Source organism: Talpa occidentalis, unplaced genomic scaffold, assembly GCF_014898055.3.
Source record: "Talpa occidentalis isolate TD23 unplaced genomic scaffold, MPIMG_talOcc4v2.1 talOcc4.16, whole genome shotgun sequence".
Taxonomy (NCBI): domain Eukaryota; kingdom Metazoa; phylum Chordata; class Mammalia; order Eulipotyphla; family Talpidae; genus Talpa; species Talpa occidentalis.
The window spans coordinates 34,679,356-34,703,150 of record NW_023601653.1 but is presented as its reverse complement, the minus strand read 5'-3'; the positions used below and the strand labels follow the sequence as shown (position 1 = coordinate 34,703,150).

The 23,795-nt window shown below is 39.6% G+C and overlaps 1 protein-coding gene across 2 annotated transcripts in view; it reads right to left on the bottom strand.

Annotated features, from left to right (window-relative positions):
* The window catches only part of PTPRB (protein tyrosine phosphatase receptor type B), a 104,752-nt gene that overhangs the window by 65,742 nt on the left and 15,215 nt on the right, over positions 1–23,795 (bottom strand). Inside the window, exons 1-3 of one of the 2 annotated variants that reach the window (XM_037513994.2) lie at positions 13,363–13,627; positions 12,674–12,947; positions 696–962 (exon numbers count right to left, since the gene is read on the bottom strand). In XM_037513994.2, coding sequence (XP_037369891.1) covers positions 696–962; positions 12,674–12,947; positions 13,363–13,416 — 595 coding nt within the window. In that variant the 5' untranslated portion in view covers positions 13,417–13,627. Of the gene's footprint in view, positions 1–695; positions 963–12,673; positions 12,948–13,362; positions 13,628–23,795 lie in introns of those variants that run through there. The other variant, XM_037513992.2, reaches the window with a different exon arrangement.

The following is a 23,795-nucleotide window of genomic DNA, read 5'->3' as shown; positions in this document are numbered from 1 at the left end:
TGGTGACATCTTAGACAATGAAGCTGAAAATACAATTGCCTAGGATTTCAGTTAGAAAAACCATTTGGAAGGAGCTACTTCCTTCTGGAGAAGATTCCAGCTCCAGAGAAGTTCTATGACTTATTCAAATCAGGTGGCAAGTTAGCAGCTTAGCAACACCTCAATATTTTCAGTCTTCCCAGTGTATCACCCAAGATTTATCTGTATCTGTTTGTGGGTTCCTATGAGCTGGCCACTCATGGGCAATTGTGACCTATTTGCTATCTACAAATCACAGCAGAGCAATCCTTGATTACTTATGGAGTATAGCTCGTATCACGAGGCAGGCCCAGGGACACCTAGGCCGCTGTTGACCTGATTATGTGTCTACCTCCATGGCGGTCTCAGGATAACTCTGCCTGTGATACCATCATCCTTTGCTGATGCAAATGTCTCTTGACCCATGGTCACAATGTCTCCTTCCCTGCCCCTCATAAAACCATGTCCCCCATTCCTATTCCACCTTTGGAACCGCAAAGCAGCAACAAACATCTGTTGACTGATCTATTGATCAGTCATTAACATCTATCAATTATCTATTATCTATATATTTCTCCATCATCTGGGGGCATTTTGACTCCCCTTTCTTGAGTTCAATGTAACTTCAAAAGGAGCAAAGACCATGAAATTCTCAACTATCGGTAAGCAGGTGTTACCTGTTGATCCATTGATATAAATCGTAGAGGAATGTTTATCTCCAGAAACAGCTGTGATGGCAATATTGTATTTATTACCAGCAGTGAGGTTAAAAAATGTGTATTCATTCCATAAAGTACTTTCTTGAACTTGGATCCTTTGGTTATCATCAAATAACTGCACCTCATACCAAGAGACTTTTCCAGAAGAAGGTGTCCACCAAACATGCAAGCTGGTTGAAGTAGTCTCCTCTTGACTCACTTCAAATCTAGCAGGAGGTAAAGGATCTGCAAGGCAAAAATGAAGAATGAAAACATGATTTGAAGCTTTTTGTACTTATGTTTTGCTTAATCCGGATTCATTTTCCTTGAAATCTTTAAGGATCTTCTGCCCGTGAAATAAACTGGTATTTTATTTCACTTCCAAACTTGCCATTTTAAAATCATGTAGCATCTAGTCACAGAAACTCCTTTTCTAATAAAGCATTTTTAGGTGACAGAAAACCAACTCAAATCTTAGAATTTCATGTAAGATTTTATTTTCAAACCCTGATTCATATCCAGGCTATGCCTAGATAAAGGCTGAAAATCTCACAGAAAATAAACCCCACCAACTGGGAGAACATTTTTGCACCCAACACTAATGATAAAGGACTGATCACAAAAATCTGCAAAGAGCTGATGAGACTCAGCAACAACAAAGAAAATAACCCAGTCAAAAAATGGGCAGAAGAGCTGAAAAGAAACTTCTCTGAAGAGGAAATGCAAATGGCCAACAGACATATGAAAAAATGTTCAACATCACTTGTAATCAGGGAAATGCAAATCAAAACTACCATGAGATACCATCTCACACCAGTGAGAATGGCACATATTAAAAAAACTAGCAACAACAAATGTTGGCGAGGGTGTGGAGAAAAAGGAACTCTTCTGCACTGTTGGTGGGAGTGCAAACTGGTCCAACCACTATGGAGAGCTGTGTGGAGATTTCTGGACCTACTAAACATAGAGCTTCCATATGATCCAGCAATTCCACTCCTAGGTATTTACCCAAAGGACACAGAAACATCAATTCCAAAGAGCACCTGCACCCCTATGTTTATAGCAGCACTGTTTACAATAGCTAAGCTTTGGAAACAACCCAAATGCCCAAAAATAGATGACTGGATCAAGAAGATGTGGTACATATATACCATGGAATATTACTCAGCATTCAAAAAAGATAAACACATGCAATTTGCAGCAACATGGATGGCGCTGGAAGGGATCATGCTCAGCGAAATAAGCCAAAAAGAAAAAGAAAAATACCGGATGGTCTCACTCATAGCAGGAATCTAGAAAACTTAAATAAGGGACCAGGAAAATGAATATAAGAAAGTGAAAATCAAAATCAACAAAAAACTATGAACCAGAGACACTTTTTGGGGGGTGGGGGGCGGGAGGGGAAGGATTGGGGTCAGAATGGGGCGTTTGCAATTGTATGGGGGAATATAAAAATAAAATTTATTATTTAAAAAAAAAAAAAAAAAAAGAAGTAATTTGGAGGCCTCCCTGGTGGCGCAGCGGTTGAGCGCTGGGTTGCAAAGCTGCCCGCGCCGGAGGAGCCGGTTTGATCCCCGGCTGCTCCCCGGCCACCGGAGGAGGGCCCCACATGGCGCGCAGACCTCTCCTGCCGCCCGCTGCTCCCCTCAGCAGTGTACTTCGGTCCTTCTGCCTGCTCTGCTCCCTGCTCTGGCTCTGGTGAATTCTCTCACCCTCCCGTGCTTCTGACTGTACCCAGTGCATGTATAAACAAACAAACAAACAAACAAACAAATAAATAAATAAAGCATGCCTCTATTAAAAAAAAAAAAGAAGTAATTTGGAATTTTGTACTGAACTTTTTCTTTTTTAAGATTGTAGACTTAGGGCATTAAGCATATACAGCATTGGGGTATCTCTAGAAATTAGAAAATCACAAAAGATACAGATCTGATTATGATTCCAGGTTGCTCACCAAAACAAATCCTTCCTAATAACTGGGATTCCCTATATCCCTAGATTTTTTCTAAACCTGACCTCTTAGATACTTCAGAGTTGCAGGAGACCCCAGAGCAGGTAGGAATGGGTCAGTCTCACACCCAGGTGCTCACTTAGTTTCAACCTTCAAAACTGTGGGTCACTTAGAGGAGTCTCACTTGTCAAGTATTGAATCTTCACTGTGGGACTTGAAATAGCATAAAGGGTCTCTGAGTTGGGAACCAAGTCAATGGCGTTTCGTGAGCAGTCATTCTAAAGGGCAGTGGCACTGAGAAAAAAGACTGTCCCTATTTTTGGGCATTTGGGTTGTTTCCAGGTTTTACCTATTGTATAGTGCTGCAATAAACATAGGGGTACAAGTGTTCTTTTGAATCAATGTTTTTGTGTCCTTTGGGTAGATCTCTAGGAGTGGAATTGCCGGGTCATATGGTAGCTCAGTACAGAACACGACAAAGCAAAAACGGGCAATTATAAATCAGAGACATCCTGCGGGGAGGAGGAGGGAGAGGGATCAGAGGAGGGAGGGAGGAGCACAGGGGACTGAGGTGATGGTGCACGGCTGCATTGGTGAAGGAAACTCTATGGGGACTACACCTGAGGGGGTGGGGGGAAGAAATATTGTTTAAAAATGAACAATGTAAATCTTTAAAAAAAATAAATAAATTTCAGGGTTTAGTGGCATGGCTATGAAAGTGTCACTTTTTAATCTACCTCTTGGTAAAATACATTTTACTGATGAAATAATTGTGGCAATTCTGAAATCTTTTTAGAAACATGTTCTTAAGAAGGTGTTTGCTGCGGTTTATATTAATACAAATAGGAGCAAATAATCTTATTTTATATTCAAAGGACATTTATGACCAGACACTCAGACTGTCAGTCACCTATAGACACCATACAGATGCTAAATACACTTATGATCAATCTATGTCTTTATTTCTGTTTTATGTTATGATGGATATGAGTACAATAAACTGCAAAAATTAAATAAGCCCCATAACATTTCATATTAATAATTAATAATAATAGTAAATGTTTGCTGACAAATAAATGGAGGCAGAAGTGATGTTGAGAATTCAAACCACAGGTGAGCTTGCAGAACAAAATTGTGTGGTTTATACCCACGTACTGCACTGCATGGGCTCAGAGTATAGACTCCAGGGTCTGATGACCTGGCCTTGAACCTGGCTTTCCTACCTTGTAGCCATGTATTTGGGGCAATTCCTTAATGTTCCTGTGTCTTAGTTGTCTTGGATGATAATGCTATTTTGTCATGCAGATTAAACAGGATATTTTAACTAAAGCACTTACATCAGTGTCTGGCACATAGTAAGTGTTCAATGCTAACTATTATTATTGTTAGTATCATCATTATTATTTCTACTTCTATAATCAGGAGAAAAATCTTGTCACAGAAGCAGGAGATGTCTGTCGAGAGCCTGGGCTCTGGATTAGATGAGGCAAATTCAAATCTGGGTTCTGTCACATAGTGGACATGAGACTTTGAACAAGTAATTTCACCTATATGTGTTCATTTTCCCATGTGTCAGGGAGTTTAACAACACTTACATTCCCAGATTTTTTTTTTTTTTTTTGGTGAGACCCTCGCCTGTGGCCGGGAACGAACTGGCGCTGCAGAGGCTGCGGGCAGCCTTGCAGCCCAGCGCTCAAGCGCTGCACCTCCAGGGGAGGCCCCCCAGATTTTTTTAAAAAAAGATTTATTTATACAAGCACTGGGTACAGTCAGAAGCATAGGAGGGAGCAGCAGGCACGGCAGGAGAAGTCTAAGTGCCATGTGGGATCCTCGCTGGTGGCCAGGGATCAAACAGGTGCTGCAGAGGCTGCGGGCAGCTTCATAGCCCAGTGCTCGACAGCTGCGCCACCAGGGCAGGCCCACATTCCCAGATTTTTGAGGGGTAAAAGATATAGTGATTTTACTTGACATAGAATGGGTGCTCAGTAACATTAACTTATTTGTCTATTTGGTCATTAAAAAATATATATTTATCTCTGAATCACTGACAAAATGGAAGCAAAGTAAAATGAAGTTTTTTTTAAAACCTAAGCTAGTAGTAGCCTTAACTTTTTTCTTAAAAAAAAAAAAAAAAACACAAAACCTTGGTAAAATCTTATCAGTTCATTCCCATGAATTAACTTTCTAGCCCTTAAAATAAAACGAAAAAATTCCCAAGATGATTCTCATTTATAGGTTTGTAAAGAAAATTAGTAGGTTTTTTTCTGGCAATATTATTTAAATTTTCTATGCTACATAATAGTCATAATAAAAGGAAAGAACATGATATGCCCTGACACAACATGTTCTTGTTGCCTGGTGAGGACAAGGCACTTCATGAGATTCTGATGGCTAACGAAGCTCAAGAACCACCCTGTCACACCACCTGAGATGACACATTTTTGCTGAAGTGGCATTTTAAGGACAAGAATTTGAGGGACAGATGCTTTCTAGTGACAATTCAATAAGCATCAATATTGTCACTCCCCACTTAAAACCAAGCCAGAAAAAGGTTAAGGAAAATCATCAGTGGTCAGTATAACCTAAACATATAATCTGCAAAATATGAGCTACAGAAAATGAATTTTAAGGTTGCGTGCCTAGAGGGTGAAGTTCAGAAATGCACTTTATCTAATCTCTCTGAGCCAGAAAACAAAACAGTCAATCCTTTGTACATCCGCTAGAACAAAGGAACAATGAGACTGGGAAGTGCCTGGGCTTGCTAGAACCTGCACTGGAAACAAACACTTAAAACCCCATTTTTGCTGTGATAAAGCCTGTACTGGCAGTCGGCCACTATTGCTGTGCTTACTGCAGAAGTTAAACAGTTTTCAGACTTCTTCTCAATACAAACCCAAGAAAATTCTGCTATGTTAAAAAGGTTTTCAATGTTTTATTAGGAGCAAATTAGGTGCTTCCATCACTAACATATGTGTTCATTTCACACATACATATAATTATATATATTATAGAGAGAGATTAAAAGCTATTTGGAGCACTGAATCCTAGCCACTAAACCACCAGGGAGCGTCTTAATGTTATTTGAAAATCTATTTATAAAGCAATGTTAGGATTACATCTGGGGGTAGGGGGGCAGAGCAAACATTGTTTAAAAATGAACAATGATATAAAAATATATAAATAAAAAAGACAAAAAGCAATGTTACCTCAATAGTAAAAAATATATAAAGAGAAAAATTTACTTATATATCTGAAATCTACTGATCTCAACAGGTGGTATGTAATTTGAAAACCCTCATGACTTATGTCATTAGTGCTGATGGACAGAGGTGTCAATACACACTCTGTGCATTTACAACCTTTCTGGCTTTTTCTATCCATCACCTCTTAGATACACAGTAACCAGTGAAGTATTACAAAATCTGATAATTGTCAGAAATGATAAATCATTAATATCAAAATTTATCCTTAGCCATAAATTTAAGCAATAAATCATTATTATCAAAATTTATCCTTAGCCATAAATTTAAGACATCTTATTTGAACTTCTTACTTTCAAACATTTGGAAGTTTGGAATATGGAATGCCAAATGCAAAGTTCTGCAGGATTCATCTGCTCTATTTCAATGAACCTGTCAGCATCAGGAAGCCTCACAATTTCATAACTAGACTTAGTTTCAACCCACTTTTTTTTGCTCTCAAAGGAACAGATGAAGTTTAGCTAAATTCCTGAATCAAAATGAATTCTTCCTTTAAAAAAACAACGTGACTTAGGAGGAGGGGGCAAGTCTCATGGACACACACACACACACACACACGCACACACACAGACACACACACAAATGCAAGTATATTTACATAAAATATTTTTCGTATGACCATTAAAACATTATTACCTATCAATATTCCAGTGCATTTAGAATTTGAAATGATAGCATTTATTTTGGAACTAAATTCAACCTTACAACAGCAGTGCAGTCAAGCCATGGACTGGTGCCAAAAGCTTTCGTTGAAGTCAAAACACACCACAGTCTGTGTAGGATCTGAGAGTTTACAATCTACTTCTCAGTTGAAATAAAGAGTCAGGGACATTAAGTGGCTTGCTCATGTCATACGGGAACGGCTGAGCCTGTAATACCTGCCCCCCTTCATGGGTGTTCCTTCTATCACACTTTAATATCAGCATTTCCCAGGGTGGGAAATTAGTCTCATATTCAGTGTAGCAACAAGAAGAAAAAAAAAATCAAACTACAGGTCTTCTATGGAGTATAATAAGTAAATTCATAGAATTTTCACTTCATGGTTCGGGTATAATAGCACAGTCAAAATGAATTATAACAACAATGATAGCTAAATCTAATTCTTTAGCCATAAAAATTGCATAATTAAAAAAAATGTTTCCTCGTCCATTTCTTTTTCCTCCTAATTTTACTCTGGGTAACCTCTACCTAGGGTCCTATCACCTTGTACCTGGAATACTCCAAGAGTTTTCTGAGTGTTATCCTTATTTTATCTTTCCTCCGCTATAACAAATAAATTCTGTATATCTCTCTCTTGTCTAGCCATCTTCATTACCCTTGACATACCAAGAACTTCCATAAGATGAAGTCTAAGTTTCTCTGCAGGCATTTAAGGTCTTCTCAAACTGGACATCACCCCCACTCGACAAACTTTTTTTTCCACCTGACTCCAGGCAAGAGATCTATCTTTTTAGTAATTACAGAGCCAATTTCTGTATCTTTACAGAGTTCCCATAAAGTTCCTATTCTAGTTTTTAAAAAGCAGCTAAGATACTGGAAGTTGCATTTATGGAACAAATATAAACAATTGGGAATTTTCTCATGTAAAATCAGGAGAGGGTTGGGGGGAAAACACAACCCTTTGCTTTGTGCAGGTGTTTGAAAATAGGCAGAAGAAAAAATTGGAAAAGGGATTGCTCACAACATCCATTTAATTAAATATATTTATACAGAGGTAATTTCCTTTTACTTTGTAATTGTCGCTGTTTGCTACAGTCAGTTTTCTGATTTACTGTAAAGATGATTAGCATGCATTTGACTTATCACCTTTATACTCTAGCTATAAAGTTCAGACGGTAAGAAACTTTCAAAAGTTAACAACCTTGAAAGGAAAGTTAAAGCAATTCGGACGATCTTTTACATCATGCAACAGCACACGATGCCACTTGTTTTGCCAGCCATCTTATTTGATATTAGGTATGTAAGTAGTAGACCACTGGCCCCTGGCATTCTACAGTCCACTTAGGTAGCTAAGACGTGTGAAAAGGGTAAGAGAAGGTAAATTTCAGAGAGGCTGACTTTGCTGTCATACTAGGCCTGAATGCAAATCCTACCACTGTCTCTTACAAGAGTAGATTTAGGCAAATTGTTTAACATCGCTGATGCTCAGTTTCCTCCTCTGTAAAGAAGGACTAACAATACCTACTTCACAGAGCTGTAAATGTTAAGAGGTGACAGAGACCAAGTTCAAAGCTCTGGTGCAGCTTGGTGGACACTCACTAAATGGCAGTAAGTAAGAGCATTGCTTCTGTTGAGAGCAATATAGGCCAGTGTCACACAAATGAGCATGATATGCAAAGGCTGAAGTCTCAGAGGTGGGCTTCAAAGAAGGAAGAGAAATTGAACAAGTTCAGAAGGTCAAGTAGGACTTAAAATCAGAAGGGCACAGTGGTGTGAGAAAGCAGTTTAAGCTAACTCCAAGACACTCATTTCTAGCGAGAACTGGGAAACTGAGTCAGCACTGATGGAGACTTCAACACCTTCATCCTGTGATATCCCCCAGCTGTCCAGTCTAATTCTTTGATATTAACAACTGAGGTTTTCCCAATATTATCTAAAATGTTATATAAGTGTAGCACAAAGAGAAGTCGGTGGGCCTCTATTTCCAATCAGATTACTGCCCAGAGGCCTCTAATATAGAGATTCAGGAACTGTTATCTAATGTGTGCTTCCAAACCTGCACATCTAAATAGTAAGGAATCTTTCTTAATATTATGTGTGACAATATTGTGGTTATAGTAAAACAATAACCCTTACCTATCAGAGAAGAATACTGAATATTTATATAAATGAAATTAAATGATGACTTGCATTATATCAAAATGTTATGGAGGGGGTAGGTGGAGATGAAGCAAGATTACTATCAGTTGGTAGTTGTTGAAGGTAATCCAATTGCTTGGTGTCTTTATGAGGAGATAAGAGAAGGACACAGACAACAAACAGAGGGATGGTAGTGTGAGGAGACAGAGAAGAGGCAGGCAGTTCTAAGACAATCAGACCGTAGAAGAAACCTGTTGATTCCTTTATCTTGGACTTCAAGCCTCCAGATATGTGAGAAAATTAACTTCTGTTATTTGAACCATGCAGTCTGGGAATTTTGTTATAGAAGACTTAGCAAACAACATAATAACGAACAGTTGAAGTGGAAATAATAGCTGAAGCGGTAATTGGGTAATTAAAGCAACTATTTTTTTTTTATTAAAGACAATGGAATTAGCCAAATCAAAAGAGCTAATTTTTTTCCTTTTTGTTGTAGGATGATTAATAAGTAGCTGAAATTGACTACAAAAGGGTTATCTATTATCAGACTACTTCCTTGGGCATTGTAATTTAGTCATAATTGAAGGTGACTAGACCCTATTATTAAGTATATGTACACTCTCCCACTAAATAGTCCTCTCATTTCTATCTATCAATCTATCCATCTATCTATCTATCTATCTATCCACCTACCTACCTACTCACAGATCTGTGCATTTACCTAATCATTTATCCATCCATCCATTCATCTATCTATTCATTAAATCACTATTTATTGAACACCTACTATGTTCTAAATGCCATTTTAGGTTCTAAAAGCTTGAAAAACTAATTGGTAGGCAGATAAATTTTTAAATGAAAAGTCTTGGTTTCATTTCAACAAACTCAAAGGTCTTTCTGGTGCATTCAGGCAAGGAAATAAATGAAGTGGCCCAGAGGGATGCCAATGAGTTAGTATCTAAGAAGAGAGAAGTCACAAAACCCTCTCTAGAGCATTCTAGAAAAACTTGCCCAGTTTCACCAAATCTTCCAATATTTTAAAATAATCCATACATTTAGATTGTTATGTGAATTTTTCACCTTTAATGATAGCGAAATAATCTGGATTTTTCACACCCTCTGTGAGCCAAACAATACATATCTGTTATTTAGATACCCAGACATCCCCAGAGACTACCAGTTTGCAGCCTCCGAACTGGATTCTGAATAGAGAGAGTTATAAGATGCTTAATCTTCAATATCTGTTATCACCAGTATCTGATTTCTGATGAATTCACAACTAAATAAATTTACTTTCAAGGGATATTCTTGCTGCATCAACCATTTGGCAGTTAAATAAACCTGAGAAATTCCATATGTCTTTTCTATGGTTATGAAAACATGGATATATGAGGCAGGACAAGGTCTGCATCCAGGAAAAATGTGGTAAAAACTCTGTCATCACCTCCATGATGACCTTCTCTCACCTCTGCAGACTACAAGGGCAGGGCCATGTTTTGTTCATCATCTTTATAAGCTCATCAATCACTCTCTGGCATAATTCCCCACAGTGTCCATGCTCAATAAATGTTTACTGAACTGAATTTGAATCCATATAGGTACTTTTTGATTCTGATTGAAAATTTGCAGTGAAAACTGAATCATGCTGAAATTACTCATTTACTTAAAATTTTTGATCTATAAGGTTATATCTGCATGGTGCAAAAATCACTAGCCATTCTAGACAACACATTAAGAAAAACATCAGACAAATCACACTTGAAATAACACCAATAATCAAATCAACTACTGTATCTCTTGCCAAATCATGCATTACCTTCATCTATTTTATTCTAGACTTATAAGACAGGCAAAAAGGCCTTTTGAATGACCTTTTTTTGTTTGTTTGAAGTTACATTTCAGATTTAACATTATATTACTACATGCTCCTATTTTTAATAACAGCAAAATGTGATTTGTGGAGCCCATCTCTATGGTTTAGCAATTAATACAGAGGAACACTAACACTTTCTCTTAACTAAATGAAAATTTCACAAATGTCTTTAGAATGAAACACTAATGACAAAATACAAGCAATCACCAACTTAAAAAAAAAAACCCTCCCCAAACAGCCTTTTAAAATAGCAAATAAAATGTTCATTTAAATAAAAATTTAAAATGCAGAATATCCTAAGAAGGGTTATACCATCATACAAGTAAGTGTGAAAAAACTTGTCATAACACAAGCCACCTGCAAATTTCATTTTTCACATTCATCATGGAGCTCAGAAAATCTGTGGTGAAAAATATATTTGTAGTAAAAAGCACCTCTTTAAGAAAACTGATGAGAACCTGAATGCTAACACATTGGGAATGCTGATGAATTCTTTTAAAACTCAACACAGTCAATAAAAGGCAAATATTTCTTACATTTCACAAATGCCTCTGACTTCAAAGAACTACACGCACAAACTCAAAGCGCATTCCAACTAATAATACCCTCAATGATTCCTTTTCCATCAATTTTCCTCCCCAAAGTAAAACCTCTGTTTAAATGCCTGTATTCTTGTATGCTAATGTCTTTATATTTTTTCCTCCATAAGTGTCTAAAGACACACCTATTTTTATAAATCATTCTGCCCCCTTCAACACTCCTTAATCAAGTGCAGTGAACACATCAGAAGTTTTATATCATAAATTTCACTGTACTAGCCATCTAAGTATTCACAAAATTATCCCCACACACCAAGAAACCAACAACTTGATGACTAAATGCTCAAACACTTAAATGTCTGTAAAATGTTCTAATTTTGTGGTGGAATTCAGTCTATCTCTGATTCCATATAAAAACACAAGCAAATTCTTAAGTGGTGTATCTTTCCAATTCAAATTCCTGAAAATCTCAGAAATTATCTAAAATTTTCATCTGAAGTAAGTTAAATGAATAATTAGGCATTCTTGATTTTTTTCTTAGAAAAAAAATAAGAGTTAATTTGATTGACTTATTTACATGAACCCAGTTAATGGTCCTGACAACTGAAAGTTCTCACACCTCTTTAAAGAATTGTAGCCACAGAAGTAATCTTAGTTCAGATTGACATGTGAAAGAATAGTAAAGACAACACATTTCTAAATTTAACTTCTGGAATTTTTCAGTTAAACTTGTCTTTCTAGATGACAGTAAGGCTTCACTATAGAAGCAAATACAGATAATGTTTAAGAAGACTAACCAACTCATACAACAGAAAATTTGGTCATCTGAAGGCGACTTCAGCAACTGAGGTGTATGAGACCCTGACCTAAGTGGCAGACTGTTGGTAAGAACTTGGAACCGAATAACCAAATCTAACACACTCTTTTCACAGATAATACTAAGATCGAAAAGACAAATTCTTACCATTTTTTTTTTTTGGCATGGAAGTGTTTACCAAAAATGTAAGGAAAGTAATTCATTCGAGATGCAGAAAAGACATTCTCTGATATTGTCTTGATTCCCAAATGATATAACATAATTTACATAGTCTCATTTTCAGGGACTTTTCTAACAGAGCTTATGAATGGTTCTATTCCTGAAGATTTTATATTCTAGTTCCAAAAATAAAACTAAGTTAAGACATATCCCTTAATCATCACACTTCCATTATTTATTCTAAAGACACTTAAAATTATTCCAGGTCTTGACAATTTAGTGCTGTGGAAACTCAAACCACATCACTTTAACAAATTCCCTCCACAGCCCAGTGACTCTGCTGTACTCTCCTTTCAAGAGGTGAGTCTGATGTTTTCAGCACTAAGGAAGTCCTTGAAACACCAACCTAGCTGCTTCTAGTCAGATCTGAGACACTGGAAATCTTTGTCAGTATTTATCTTTACAGGTATTTTTACCTTTACTTTTTCTGTGTGTGGAATTCATATGAACACCAACTTGAAAAGTCAGGGCTCAGTCAACTGCACCTGTCACCCTTTACCTGTTTGCAAGACCCCAATTTTCTCTTCTCCATCCAGGGACACAATCCTGAAGTTATAGATGGTTCCAGCTTGGAGATCCTTGAGGTTACATCCATAGGTGGTGTTGTCTATCCGCGTGGGGTGGCAAGAAGCGACCCCCGAGGTATCACTGCTATAGATGAGGCTAAAGTTACAGTGTGACCCCAAAGTTCTCCACTGGAGAGACGCGGACTGATTGGAGACCCTGGACTCCATCAGGGTGAAGTTACATCTCACTGGTTCACCCAGGACAGTCTGCAAAGGAACCAGAGACAAGAGCTGAAGCCCACAGTGTGGACTGCACAGGGTCAAGTTCACAGCAAGCTCCCAAGCCTTGTCCACCCACTCTGGCTCCCCAGCCTCAGCCTTTCCCTTTGCCCTCCTGCTAAAGAAAGAGCCCGCACTGGAAGTGAAGGCAACTCTCTCTCCAGCCGCTCCTTCTTGGAGCGGTTGCAGAAAGAAGGTGACTTTTTGCTACTGACAGTAGAATAAGCTGACAGTCTGGCTGGAGGCTCAGAAGAGGATCTTCCTTTCCAAGGAAGAGGAAGAAATTCTACCACTTCCCTCTTCAAAACAACCTACTTTCCAGGAGACTAGACAGTCTAGTGGGGATTTGGTCCGCAGCTGGGAAGAGGCGCATTAGCGCGTGCCGCCTTCTCGGGTCACTCACCTGCAGCAGGCTCTGCGCGATCCACAAGGCCAGCCCCGCACCATGGCTCAGCATCGCGCTCCGAGGTCTCCACCCAGTCGGGACAGAGGGGCCGGGGCGCGCGGTGGCCCCGACGGTGGGCGCCGGGGGCCACTTGTTGCGCGCGCTCAGCGCGCCCGGCGGGCGCAGGGCGCTTCCCTCCCGGCTGGCGACGCGCAGGAGCCGCCGCGGCTGCCGCTGCTGCTGCTGCTTCTGCCGCCCCGGGCGGGCTGCGGACGCGAGAGGCGGCGGGGGCAGGCAGCGCGCCGCCCTTCCCACGCTGCCATTCTGACCCGCGCTGCCTCGCCCCGAGCCCCGGCCGCGGACTTCCGCAATCAAAAGGCAATTTCCTCGTCTCCCGGCAAAGGAACAATGCGCCGGCGAGGGAGGGAGCCCCGAGGAGTCAACGCCTGAGGCTGCCAAGGGGGACCGGAGCGGGCCAAGTGGCCCCCCACCCCCCACCCCGCGCCCGGCACCGCCGCCTCCCAGGCCAGGGGTCCTGTAAGAGGCGGCAGAGCCTGTCCCGTCCGCCTCCTTCTCTCCTAGACTTTCACTTTTTGCGCACTCTGTGGTCCTCAACCCAGCGTTTTAGCCACACTCAATACCTGCTCCCTCTCTCCCTTTCCAGGCCCCCACTTCGCCCCCACACCCCTTTCCACCCTCCACACCCTGCGCCTCCCGCTTCCCTGTCTTCCTCCCTGTCTTCCTCATCTGCTTTCTCCAGGGCCTCTTTTCCCAGGATTAAACTTGACCACAGCAGATTTCCCTAGGTCGCCTACACGCTTTCCTGAAGCTTTTTATTAGAGTGCTTTTGCCCTTCCCACTTCAAAGCAGCCTTTGTCCCAGTGCACATCCCCCTGACACGAGCTGGAGAAAAAGACCCCTGAAGGAGCTTGTCCATGGTCAGCATGGCCTTTATTTTTTCCTGCCATTCACTTTCTCCTTTCTCTTGTGTAGAGAGGTCAGTGTCCTGCCCTCTCCCGCCCCACACCCCAATCTTATAGAAATGGTGTTAACGAAGAACAAATAGAACCATCATCACTAATTGTTCGTTCCAAAGCTGGGCAATTTCATCCCTCACCACCCAGAGGTTAGAGCTCTGTGCTCCACAATTGCCTATGCAACGCAAGAAAGTATATCAACTCTTGGCTGTGGAAAATGCTACGGATGACTCAGTTATGGATGGCTCAGTTCGCCACAGATTACCAAAAATTAGAATTTTCAACACTAACTTTGTGTCTTTTAGCAGCTGCCTCAGTCCTTAAGTGATCACGTATCTGAAATGGGTTTTTAAAAAGTCCCCAAAAACCTTAGAGCAAAAATGTTTAATCATATACAGGTGATGAGAGACGAATAATGTAACACATTTTGTAATGGCTGATTGCTTTTCTTTGGGTACCAACTCTGACAACTTCCCAGAGAGGAAATTCCACATTTTAATTTTCAAAAGACAATAATACTCTGGAGCTAAAGCAATGGGAAGGATGTATTCTCTATTTTTCAAATAGACAAAATATACATAAAGCCATAGTATTGGCTACTATGTCAGCTGTATCTACTTTGAGGAAAGCAGAAAAAAAATGAAAATTGTGTCAATTCTTGTTAGAAAGTTTGTTTTCAAGAAAATCTCTTAATGAAAAAATAAAGTTACTACCTTTTCGGAGATTCTGAGTTTTCAATCTGTGACCAAACCAGAGATTTCAAATCGCCTTTTCAAGTTAGCAAGCACTTAAAGGTCAAATCTAAAGCCACCCTCTATTTCTGGGAATCGTATCTCTGCACAGGTTACTCATCTTACTTAAGAGCTTTTATCTGAAATTTGCCCTAAAATCCAATGGCTTTTCAAAGCCTGGCAAGCCTTCAAGCATCACCAGAGACTTACCCATCCTCTCTTCATTAGCTACTGCAAGCCTACTCTAAATACTTGGCACAGTTTTTAGGAAGACTAAATATTATCACATATGTTCAAGCATCTTTGCAAGTTTTCATGTGCTGTGTAAGTGTCCATTTGCCTAGTAACAGATTCCGCCCAAGTCACATTTGTGATTTTCTTTCAAATTCATCCACCACACAGGTCACACCTCATTTCTGTAACCATCTTTCTCTTAGTCTTTTCCATTGAGATTTATAAAATTTTCTTATCAATTGTCCCTGAGATTTGGATTATTCCCACCCAAATGTACTAAATATCCTCTGCCCTTTGTGAAAATATTCCTTAAATCCCAACTCCTTCACACTTTCCCAAATCTCTTTTTTCAAACACTATATACCATTAGCCTACTGTACTCTATCAGTTAAATTTTAAGCTATATTTCATTTCCAATTTGCTCTCTACAATCCTTCCTTATAAAACAAGCAACATCAAAAAGGCAAAATTTGAAGATGACTAATCAAACAAGCCAATAACAGTATATCCTCACTACAGCATAGTTTAGGTGCTTTCAAAATGTATATTAACAGTTATCTGCTATTAATGCCCTTTGGAATAGAAATTAGGAAAAGAAGGATTTCTTTAAATACAATTATTTTATTTTTGACTTATCAAGGAGAAACACATACATTTAGAATTATGTCTTTTATATATTTTAATATCACTGTATATGAAGTCATAGTAATACATAAAGAACCAATAGTCATAGATTTCCTTCCCAGATATATAGACACACACATACATGTCACTGAGCACCTTAAGACTCACAGCAGGGCTCCCCAATAATTAAGTGCATCCCAAATAATCCAAAGAAAATAACATTATTATGAAATAAGGAGGGAAAGTTTAAACTCAGACTGTCACTGATTCCATGTTTTTCCTTAAAAACCACATATAAAAATATGAGGAATTAAAGAGAATTATAATTGGTTAAAAGCAGCATGGAACTGGGAAAAGCTGCTAGATAGCTCCAAGTTTTCTACTGCAAGTTTATTTGAAACTACTGTACAAAGTATAAATAAATCAATTCATTTTTTTCTTTGTTCTCAGCTTTGTTTAGAATTCCTCAATTTCTTTTGAACCTATTTATCCTGCATGACACTGCATTTACTTTAGAAGTTACTGCATTCCAGGAATGTTCAGCCACCCTGTAACTCCAGAGGACAATCTTTTTTCTTTTCTACTAGGATACTTTTCCTAGAATACCTGGGAAGGGTGGGCTGCTTTTAATTACAGCAGAGTGAACAAACAACTGTCTTCTAAACAAATTGTCAGAAGCATAAATTAGTAATGGTTATCATTTACATATTCATTAATCATGACTTTATAGCTGAAAGCATAACGCTTGTCACATTCTGAACATAGATGTGGAATCATGGAATTGGTCATGGGAGTCCAGGAGCCGCACTTTGAGAAGAGCTGCTTTGGATAAGGATTTGAGCTGGGTGTGGGGACTCTTAGCAGGCAGGAGGGAAGGGCAGAGCAGAATGGTAAATTTGATTGGTTAATTCAAATGCTTCACCAATGACCTCAAAGGTCCTTCATAACCCGCCTTTCACTACTCCTTGTCCCCACCTTGCTTGCCTTCTGTGTTCCAATTGTCTGGATCTGATAAATCATTCAGTCATTCTCCCAACAAAGATTGCCAAAGCACCTACTATGTGCCATGCCACACTATGGTTTAGGTTTGGGGAGACACCCATGTGGATCTTTTCCTGCCCCAGGGCCATTGCACTTGCTCTTTTCTCTTTTTGGATCATTCCTCCTCAGTTTCTCTACTTATCTATCTACCTCTCAACACTTAGATCTCAGCATAAACACATTCCTTTGGGGTCAGGCCCTTTCTGACCTTACAGGGGAAAGTTTCTTTTCATCATTCTTCACTCAGCAGCCCATTTGTTTAATACAGAGCATTAGTGACACAATAATAACCTAGTTATTTATACTGTCTGTCTTCGCTAGATATTTGGGGAATTCCCTTAGGGTAGAATCTGTATCTTATTTTTGCACAGAGAGTGGCATATAGTAGAGTTTCAAATATTTATCGAATAGATAGCTAAATGAAGGAATCCCTGAAACTGCTTAGTAAATGTTGTTATATGAATAGATGCTCTAAACAAGTCCTTCCAAATATCTTCTTGTTGGCTGTCTCAAAGTCATCTCAGAAGGGAGGCAGGAAGAGAGAAGAGCAAAACGAGAGAGATGGGCAAAGGAACAAAAAGAAGAGAAGGTTGGCTTTGAAAAGAAAAGAATGAGGTGGGAAAAAACAAGAGGGGGAAGGAAATCGAAAGGGAGAAAAGAAGAAAGGGAAGGAGGCAGCAGTCACTGGGGTAGTGGTTCTCAAATTGTAGCATCGCCATCATCTGAGAACCGACTAGAAATGGAAATTTTAGGGCTATCACAACTGGAAAAATCAGAAACCCCATAGTGGAATCCAAAAATCTGTAGTTTTTTAAAAAAAAAAATCTTATTTATTTATTTATTTATTTATTAAAGATGTATTTATTTATACAAGCACTGGGGTACAGGCCAGAGGCGCAGGAGGGTGAGAGAATTCACCAGAGACAGAGTAGAGAGCAGAACAGGCAGAAGTACCGAAATACACTGCTGAAAGGAGTAGCAGGTGAGACAGGAGAGGTCTGCCGCACCATGTGGGAATCTCTCTGGCTGGCCAGGAATCGAACCCGCCCTGCAGAGAGGCTGTGGACAGCTTCACAGCACTGCGCTCAACCAGCTGTGCCTCCTAGGAGGCCCAAAATCTGTTTTTTAACATGCCTTTCTGCTCTCATTGGTGAGAAGGAGCTATTCAAATTCTAAACAATAGTTTCAGATTGCTAATCCCCCAACACTAAACCCTGCACTAGATATCATTTTAAATTAAAGAGAGTTAATGATCTTTTACTGCTCTTTTTCTGTTTAATTTCACTGAGGTTTCTGGTTGCAGGAAGCTATGTAAGTGAATTCGAAGGTCTTGAACAATTTTAGAATGTTTCAAATAAGTAAATTAATGATATAACACATAATAGATGATCATGTATTTTATATAATATAGAATATGCACATTATATGACATATCACATCATGTATATAGTACATATTTATTATATATTATGCATATGATATATATTTATTATACACTATGCACATAGGATGTTTATAACCTTAATAAAAATAAAGTTCAGATGTTTATGGAAAAAGGCTTTTGTTTTTGGGGAGTGCTTTGATTACTGCCTCAATTTCACTGCTTGTAATTGGTCTGTTTAGGTGTTCTATTTCTTCTTTGTACAGCTTTGGATGATTATATCATTCTAGGAATTTGTCCATCTCTTCTAGGTTGTTGAATTTGTTTTCATATAAGTGTTCATAGTAATCTCTGATTATTCTTTTGATTTCTACTGAGTCTGTTGTGATTTCTCCTCTTTCATTTATAATTCTATTTATATGTATTTTCTCCCATTTTTTTGTTTATGGAAAAAGGACCAACAGGCAACAAACTTAATAAATGTTAAGTGACAGACCAGTTGCTCTGAGGAAGTAATTTTGTTATACAACTCTCATATGTAATATTTTTTTAACAAGAAGAAAGCCTAACAATAAAGGAATACGGCAATTAAAAGCAATTGCAAATGGCAATCCTTTTTTAAGTTTTAGTTTGAACTTGCTCAATAGTAAATTATAGCCAAAGGGAATACAATTTTAACTTGCAGCAGGTATCATAAAGGTACATTAATATTTAGGGTAAAATAATTTTGATAAACAATTTTAAAAAAGGATCATGACATACTCTTTTTCTGTCTAGAGATATCACTTAGGATACTTATATTTCAAGGAAGCTTTCTAGATTCCTAGGTCATCACCTCCCTAGGTCATAGGTCTGCAGGAAAGTGGAAATAATCAAGGCATTTGGAGGTGGTTGTAAGAACTAATGAAAAGTTCCACTTCTGGCTCAACGACTTGATATATGTTGGATACTATGATTATTACTAGTAGTACTAGTTACTGAATAACAATAAATCATAGGTGCTGAACACCCACTAACAGTAGAGAAGGGCAGTCAATGGATGAGAATATCTTTCTGAGAACCTCCAAATCATAATAAATTGTCACTGCTTTTGAACTCATACCCAGGAGAAGCCCTTCACAAGGCAAGCGCAAAGGACCTTTAAGGACTGTTCAAGCTCTTGGCCAAGCCAAGATTTTTTAACTCCTGGAAGGGAGGGGTGGGCGTGCCGGATATCTCTCTAGCAGCAAGCTCTCACATCTCTCTCAGACACATCTCTAAGGTTTCCTGGCATATTTTTTCCCTACACTGGTTTCTCACCCTCTTCCCCTCCCCCAGTGTTAATTTTTTTTAATCTGGAGGAAATGGCTTTGCTTAACTTTGTCACCATACACAGATGAGTGAGTTAAAACCAGATGTGGCTGCAAAAGAATCACCAATTCAACCTCAAGTGCTTCTACTGCATCTTCATTTCCCCTTTTCAGTGCACAAGCTCCACCCTGAGAAGTGAGTCCTGCTCCCCAGAAAGGCAAGCAAGACCCAAGGCTGCAGTGGGACTGCCTGAATGGCTGTGGCTGCTGGGTGTTAAGGTTCTAGGTCCTGGTGTTCACAAGATCTAAACCCTAGGACAGTGGATAACACATGCTAGCTCTGGCTTTCAGGAAAAGGAAAACAAACAAAAAAAAAGATCATCCACTTCATTACCCTTAGAAATTCATGATTGGAGCATAAATACTCTGTCATCTGATTTTCTATGTATCACTTTGCCAGAATATTATTTCCCATGAATTCTCCATGGGTAGCAAAAAGAGGACCTACTATTTGGTCAATGTGTGCTTCCCATTCTGGCTTTTATTGTGTGGTCTCAGTAGTGTTTAAAAAAATGGAATAAGTAGGAGAAAATTGAGAAAAATAGGAGATTTTACATGTAAAAAAATCTCGGTTTTTGACTTTTCTTTTGAAAACCAAAAGATGGAGACTTGCTGGGCCTGTTGTCTGCCTGCCTTACTCAAGTCACAGTCCACAGAGCACCCCTGTTTTATCCTTTTCTGCTAGAGGAAGCAGACACTGGCATCTCAGAGTCTCCTGAGTATTGGAGCTGACAGTGATCAAAGTAGAAGATCAAAGGATCTTATCACATTTTTAAAAAATGTAATGATAAAACCATCAGCTACGTTATAAATCTCCTAAAGGAAGGAGTCATGTCTCTTCATTATCTCCCTATGAACCCAGGTTCTGGAGACTCAATGTCTACTAATATGTTGACAGAGTAGACATTCACCCTTCCCCCCCACCAAACACACACACACACACACACACACACACACACACACACACACACACAACAAGGGCATGGCTAAGTATTGGTAAATCTGAAACAAGCTTGCATTCTTCAGCAACTCCAGTGCAGACCAGAAACCCTTCAAATCCTCGCAGAATTTAATATTACCTAGCACCTAAGCCTTTGGAGAAGTCAGTGAGTGTCCAAGTCAGTGCTCCAAGAGGGCAGACCCCGACTCCATGGAAGATCTAATCCTTCCCAATCAGGTGGTCACCTGATTCAGAGACCCAGGGTCAAAATTCAGCAAGGTGCACGCGTGGGGAATCTTCTCTGTGCCTCTGCTATGCTGGCTGGAAGTACAGTCTCACAGAAAGTAGAGGAAACATAAATATTCAGGCCCAGAGATGAAGGGCAGGTACCAAGGAAAGCTACACAAATGGGGTGTGCTCATTGACTCAGATCTATTTGAGGTCCAAAACGGTAATGAAAACACACATGCCTCTCATGTACCTCCAAAATAGAAGGTTCCCACATAAGAATTTCATCTAGACTTTGCAATGATATTTCACTGCCAGCTCCCCTCAAGTGTGGAAAGAATGGGAAGGATCTTTATTTCAAAGACAGCTCCTGGAATTCATAGCTTTCCTGCTTTTCATCATCATTTACAAGAGCTGGTTTACAAAGCTCCTCTGTGTGAGTGGAATATGTGGGTACAGCCAATACCAACTAGGGTAAATGACAGAGATTTAAAGTACTTAGCAGCCTCCCCCAGCGTTGCTTTATCTTATCTTCATACTTATCAGCTGGCTCATCCACCAGTACTGATCTTGCCCATGTTGCTCTTTCTTGGAAATTCTTCATTTCTCGCATGGGGCTTCCCTCTCCTTGCCGCCCCCCTTCCTGCCCCTGGTCCTTGAAGAGGACAGATATAAGGTCTGAGCAACTGGTTGTCCTAACTCAGTAACAGCCCTCAGATTCTACTCTCTAAAAGTCCTTAAGTGAACTCTTCTTTTTATTTTTTCAACTTTTTTATTTAGAAATAATTTCCAACTTACAGATAACTGTTCACAATAGAGCAGTGTCTCGGCATTCCCTTGTCCGGATAACCATAGTTTCGTTTTTAACATTTGCCACGTTTGCTTTATCATCCTCTCTTCCTCTCCATATAACAAACACACACACACACACACACACACTCTTGTGTGTGTGTGTGTGTGTGTGTATATATATATATCTATATCAAACCTAATTGTAATTAGACTCAGTGGGGAAGCTTTTACACTCTGGTGTTAGGTCTTTTTTTTTTTTTAATGTCTTACTGACATCTTTATTTATTTATTTTTAAATATTTTATTTTATATAACCATAATGAAAATGCATACATTGTGCAAAGATGGTGCTAGGTCTTAAATCAGTAGAGTCTGTCTCAGTAGGTCTGGTGCAGCACTTTAGAATCTCTATATTTGAAATGCACCCTGGTGGTGCAAAGGGTTAAGATGCAACCTATGAAGCTACTCACAGCCACTGCAGCATGAGTTTGATCCCCAGCAGGCCAGGGAGTACCCACATGGTGCAACAGACCTCTCCTGTCTCCCCGCTGCTCCCCTCAGCAGTATATTCCAGTCAATCTGCCTGTTCTTCTCCCCACTCTGTCTCTGGTGAATCCCCTCCCCTCCCCCCAACCCCCGCACCTCTGGCCTATACCCCATTTCTTGTATGCATAAATAAATAAATCTTTAAAAAAAAGTTTAAGGAAAAAAAGAAATACTTCCCAGGTGATTCTGGAGTTTGTAAGGCCTGCAGGAGAGCCACAGACTTCCTATCTCAATTAGCACATCCTCCTGTCTCTTTGATCTTATTTTCCTTTTCCTCTGCCTTTCTCTTCTCCCACTATATCAGCCCTCCCTGCAGAGACCTCATCTGCCCAGGGAAATCTCTGTGCCAGGGACCTGTAGGCATGGTGAAGAGCCCATTTCAAGTGCAAGTTCTGTTTCAAGGTTGCGCCTTACGTGTACATGGTTTATATTGTGACAAAAGGTGAATACAGTCTTTCTGTGTGCAAAATAGAATGCAATGCAAATCATGTTAACCAAAAGAAAACAAAGAAAAAGGAAAAAATGGAGACTTTAAAGCTGGAGGGGATTGAGTGGGCTGCAAATCATATTTGATGTTATTGACCTGGGGGGATCCACGTTAGCTTGCAAAGCAAGAAAATGACAAGCCCTTTGGCAGAATTTGGCATCTAATGTTGCCAACTATAGATTAGAATCTTCAGGAACCATCCTGCTTACAATATATTACCCCCTCATGTGGTCCTTTGCACTGCCCTAATCTCAGAGTCTGTTTATATTTCATCCCGTTCACATGAAATCACTCAAGTCCTCTTTCATGAGCAACAGTTTGGGGAATGTTTCTTGTTTTTATTTTTCCTCCCAAATCTTTGTACTTCTCTTTCTGTGGGTTTGCCTCAGCAATGGGGACTATTATCTCATTTTTAGTTCTGGCCACAGAACACTGTTGGCAGTGGGGAGACTCTCCTGTATACTCTAAGTAACATAACAACCCCTGGGCTTGCAGGAGTGGGAGGAGGTGGGGGTTTTCTGCAATTGCCTTCTCACTTATTTGGAGACTCACGTGAGCTGTGACCTCTTTGAAGGCCAAATGGAAGGAAACAGAGTGCTGTAAAAGCCCAGCCCAGGACCACAATGGCTATTCATGAACTGAGGAAATACAGCCACTCTCCCAGGCCGGGAAGGGGCAGGGAGGGGGGGGGTGAAGAAAGTGTGTCTCCAAACAATATTTGTGGATATTTAGCAAAATTGAAAGGAGCCAATTAAACATTTCATTCCTTTCGAAGCATTTTCATATGGTAGCTCATCTAGTTTTTACAATAACTCCACGAAGTAGACAGAGAAAGAACAATGAAGCAAAAACAGTTGCTAAGGTTATTAACTATTTAGCACGTAAAACTGATGTATTAAACTCTTTATTTAACCACATTTTAATCCTTGCAACTGTCTTATGAGGTCGATATGAAACACGTAATTATCCTTATTTTAAAGAGGAAATGAGTATGATTGGGTGGAGTATCTAGTAGATGATATAAAAATGTAAACCAGGTTTCTCTGACATTAGAGCCCTGGAGCTCTTTACCACTGCATCAGAGTCTTTCCACCAAGGTCACATGGCCGAGAGGGGATCTA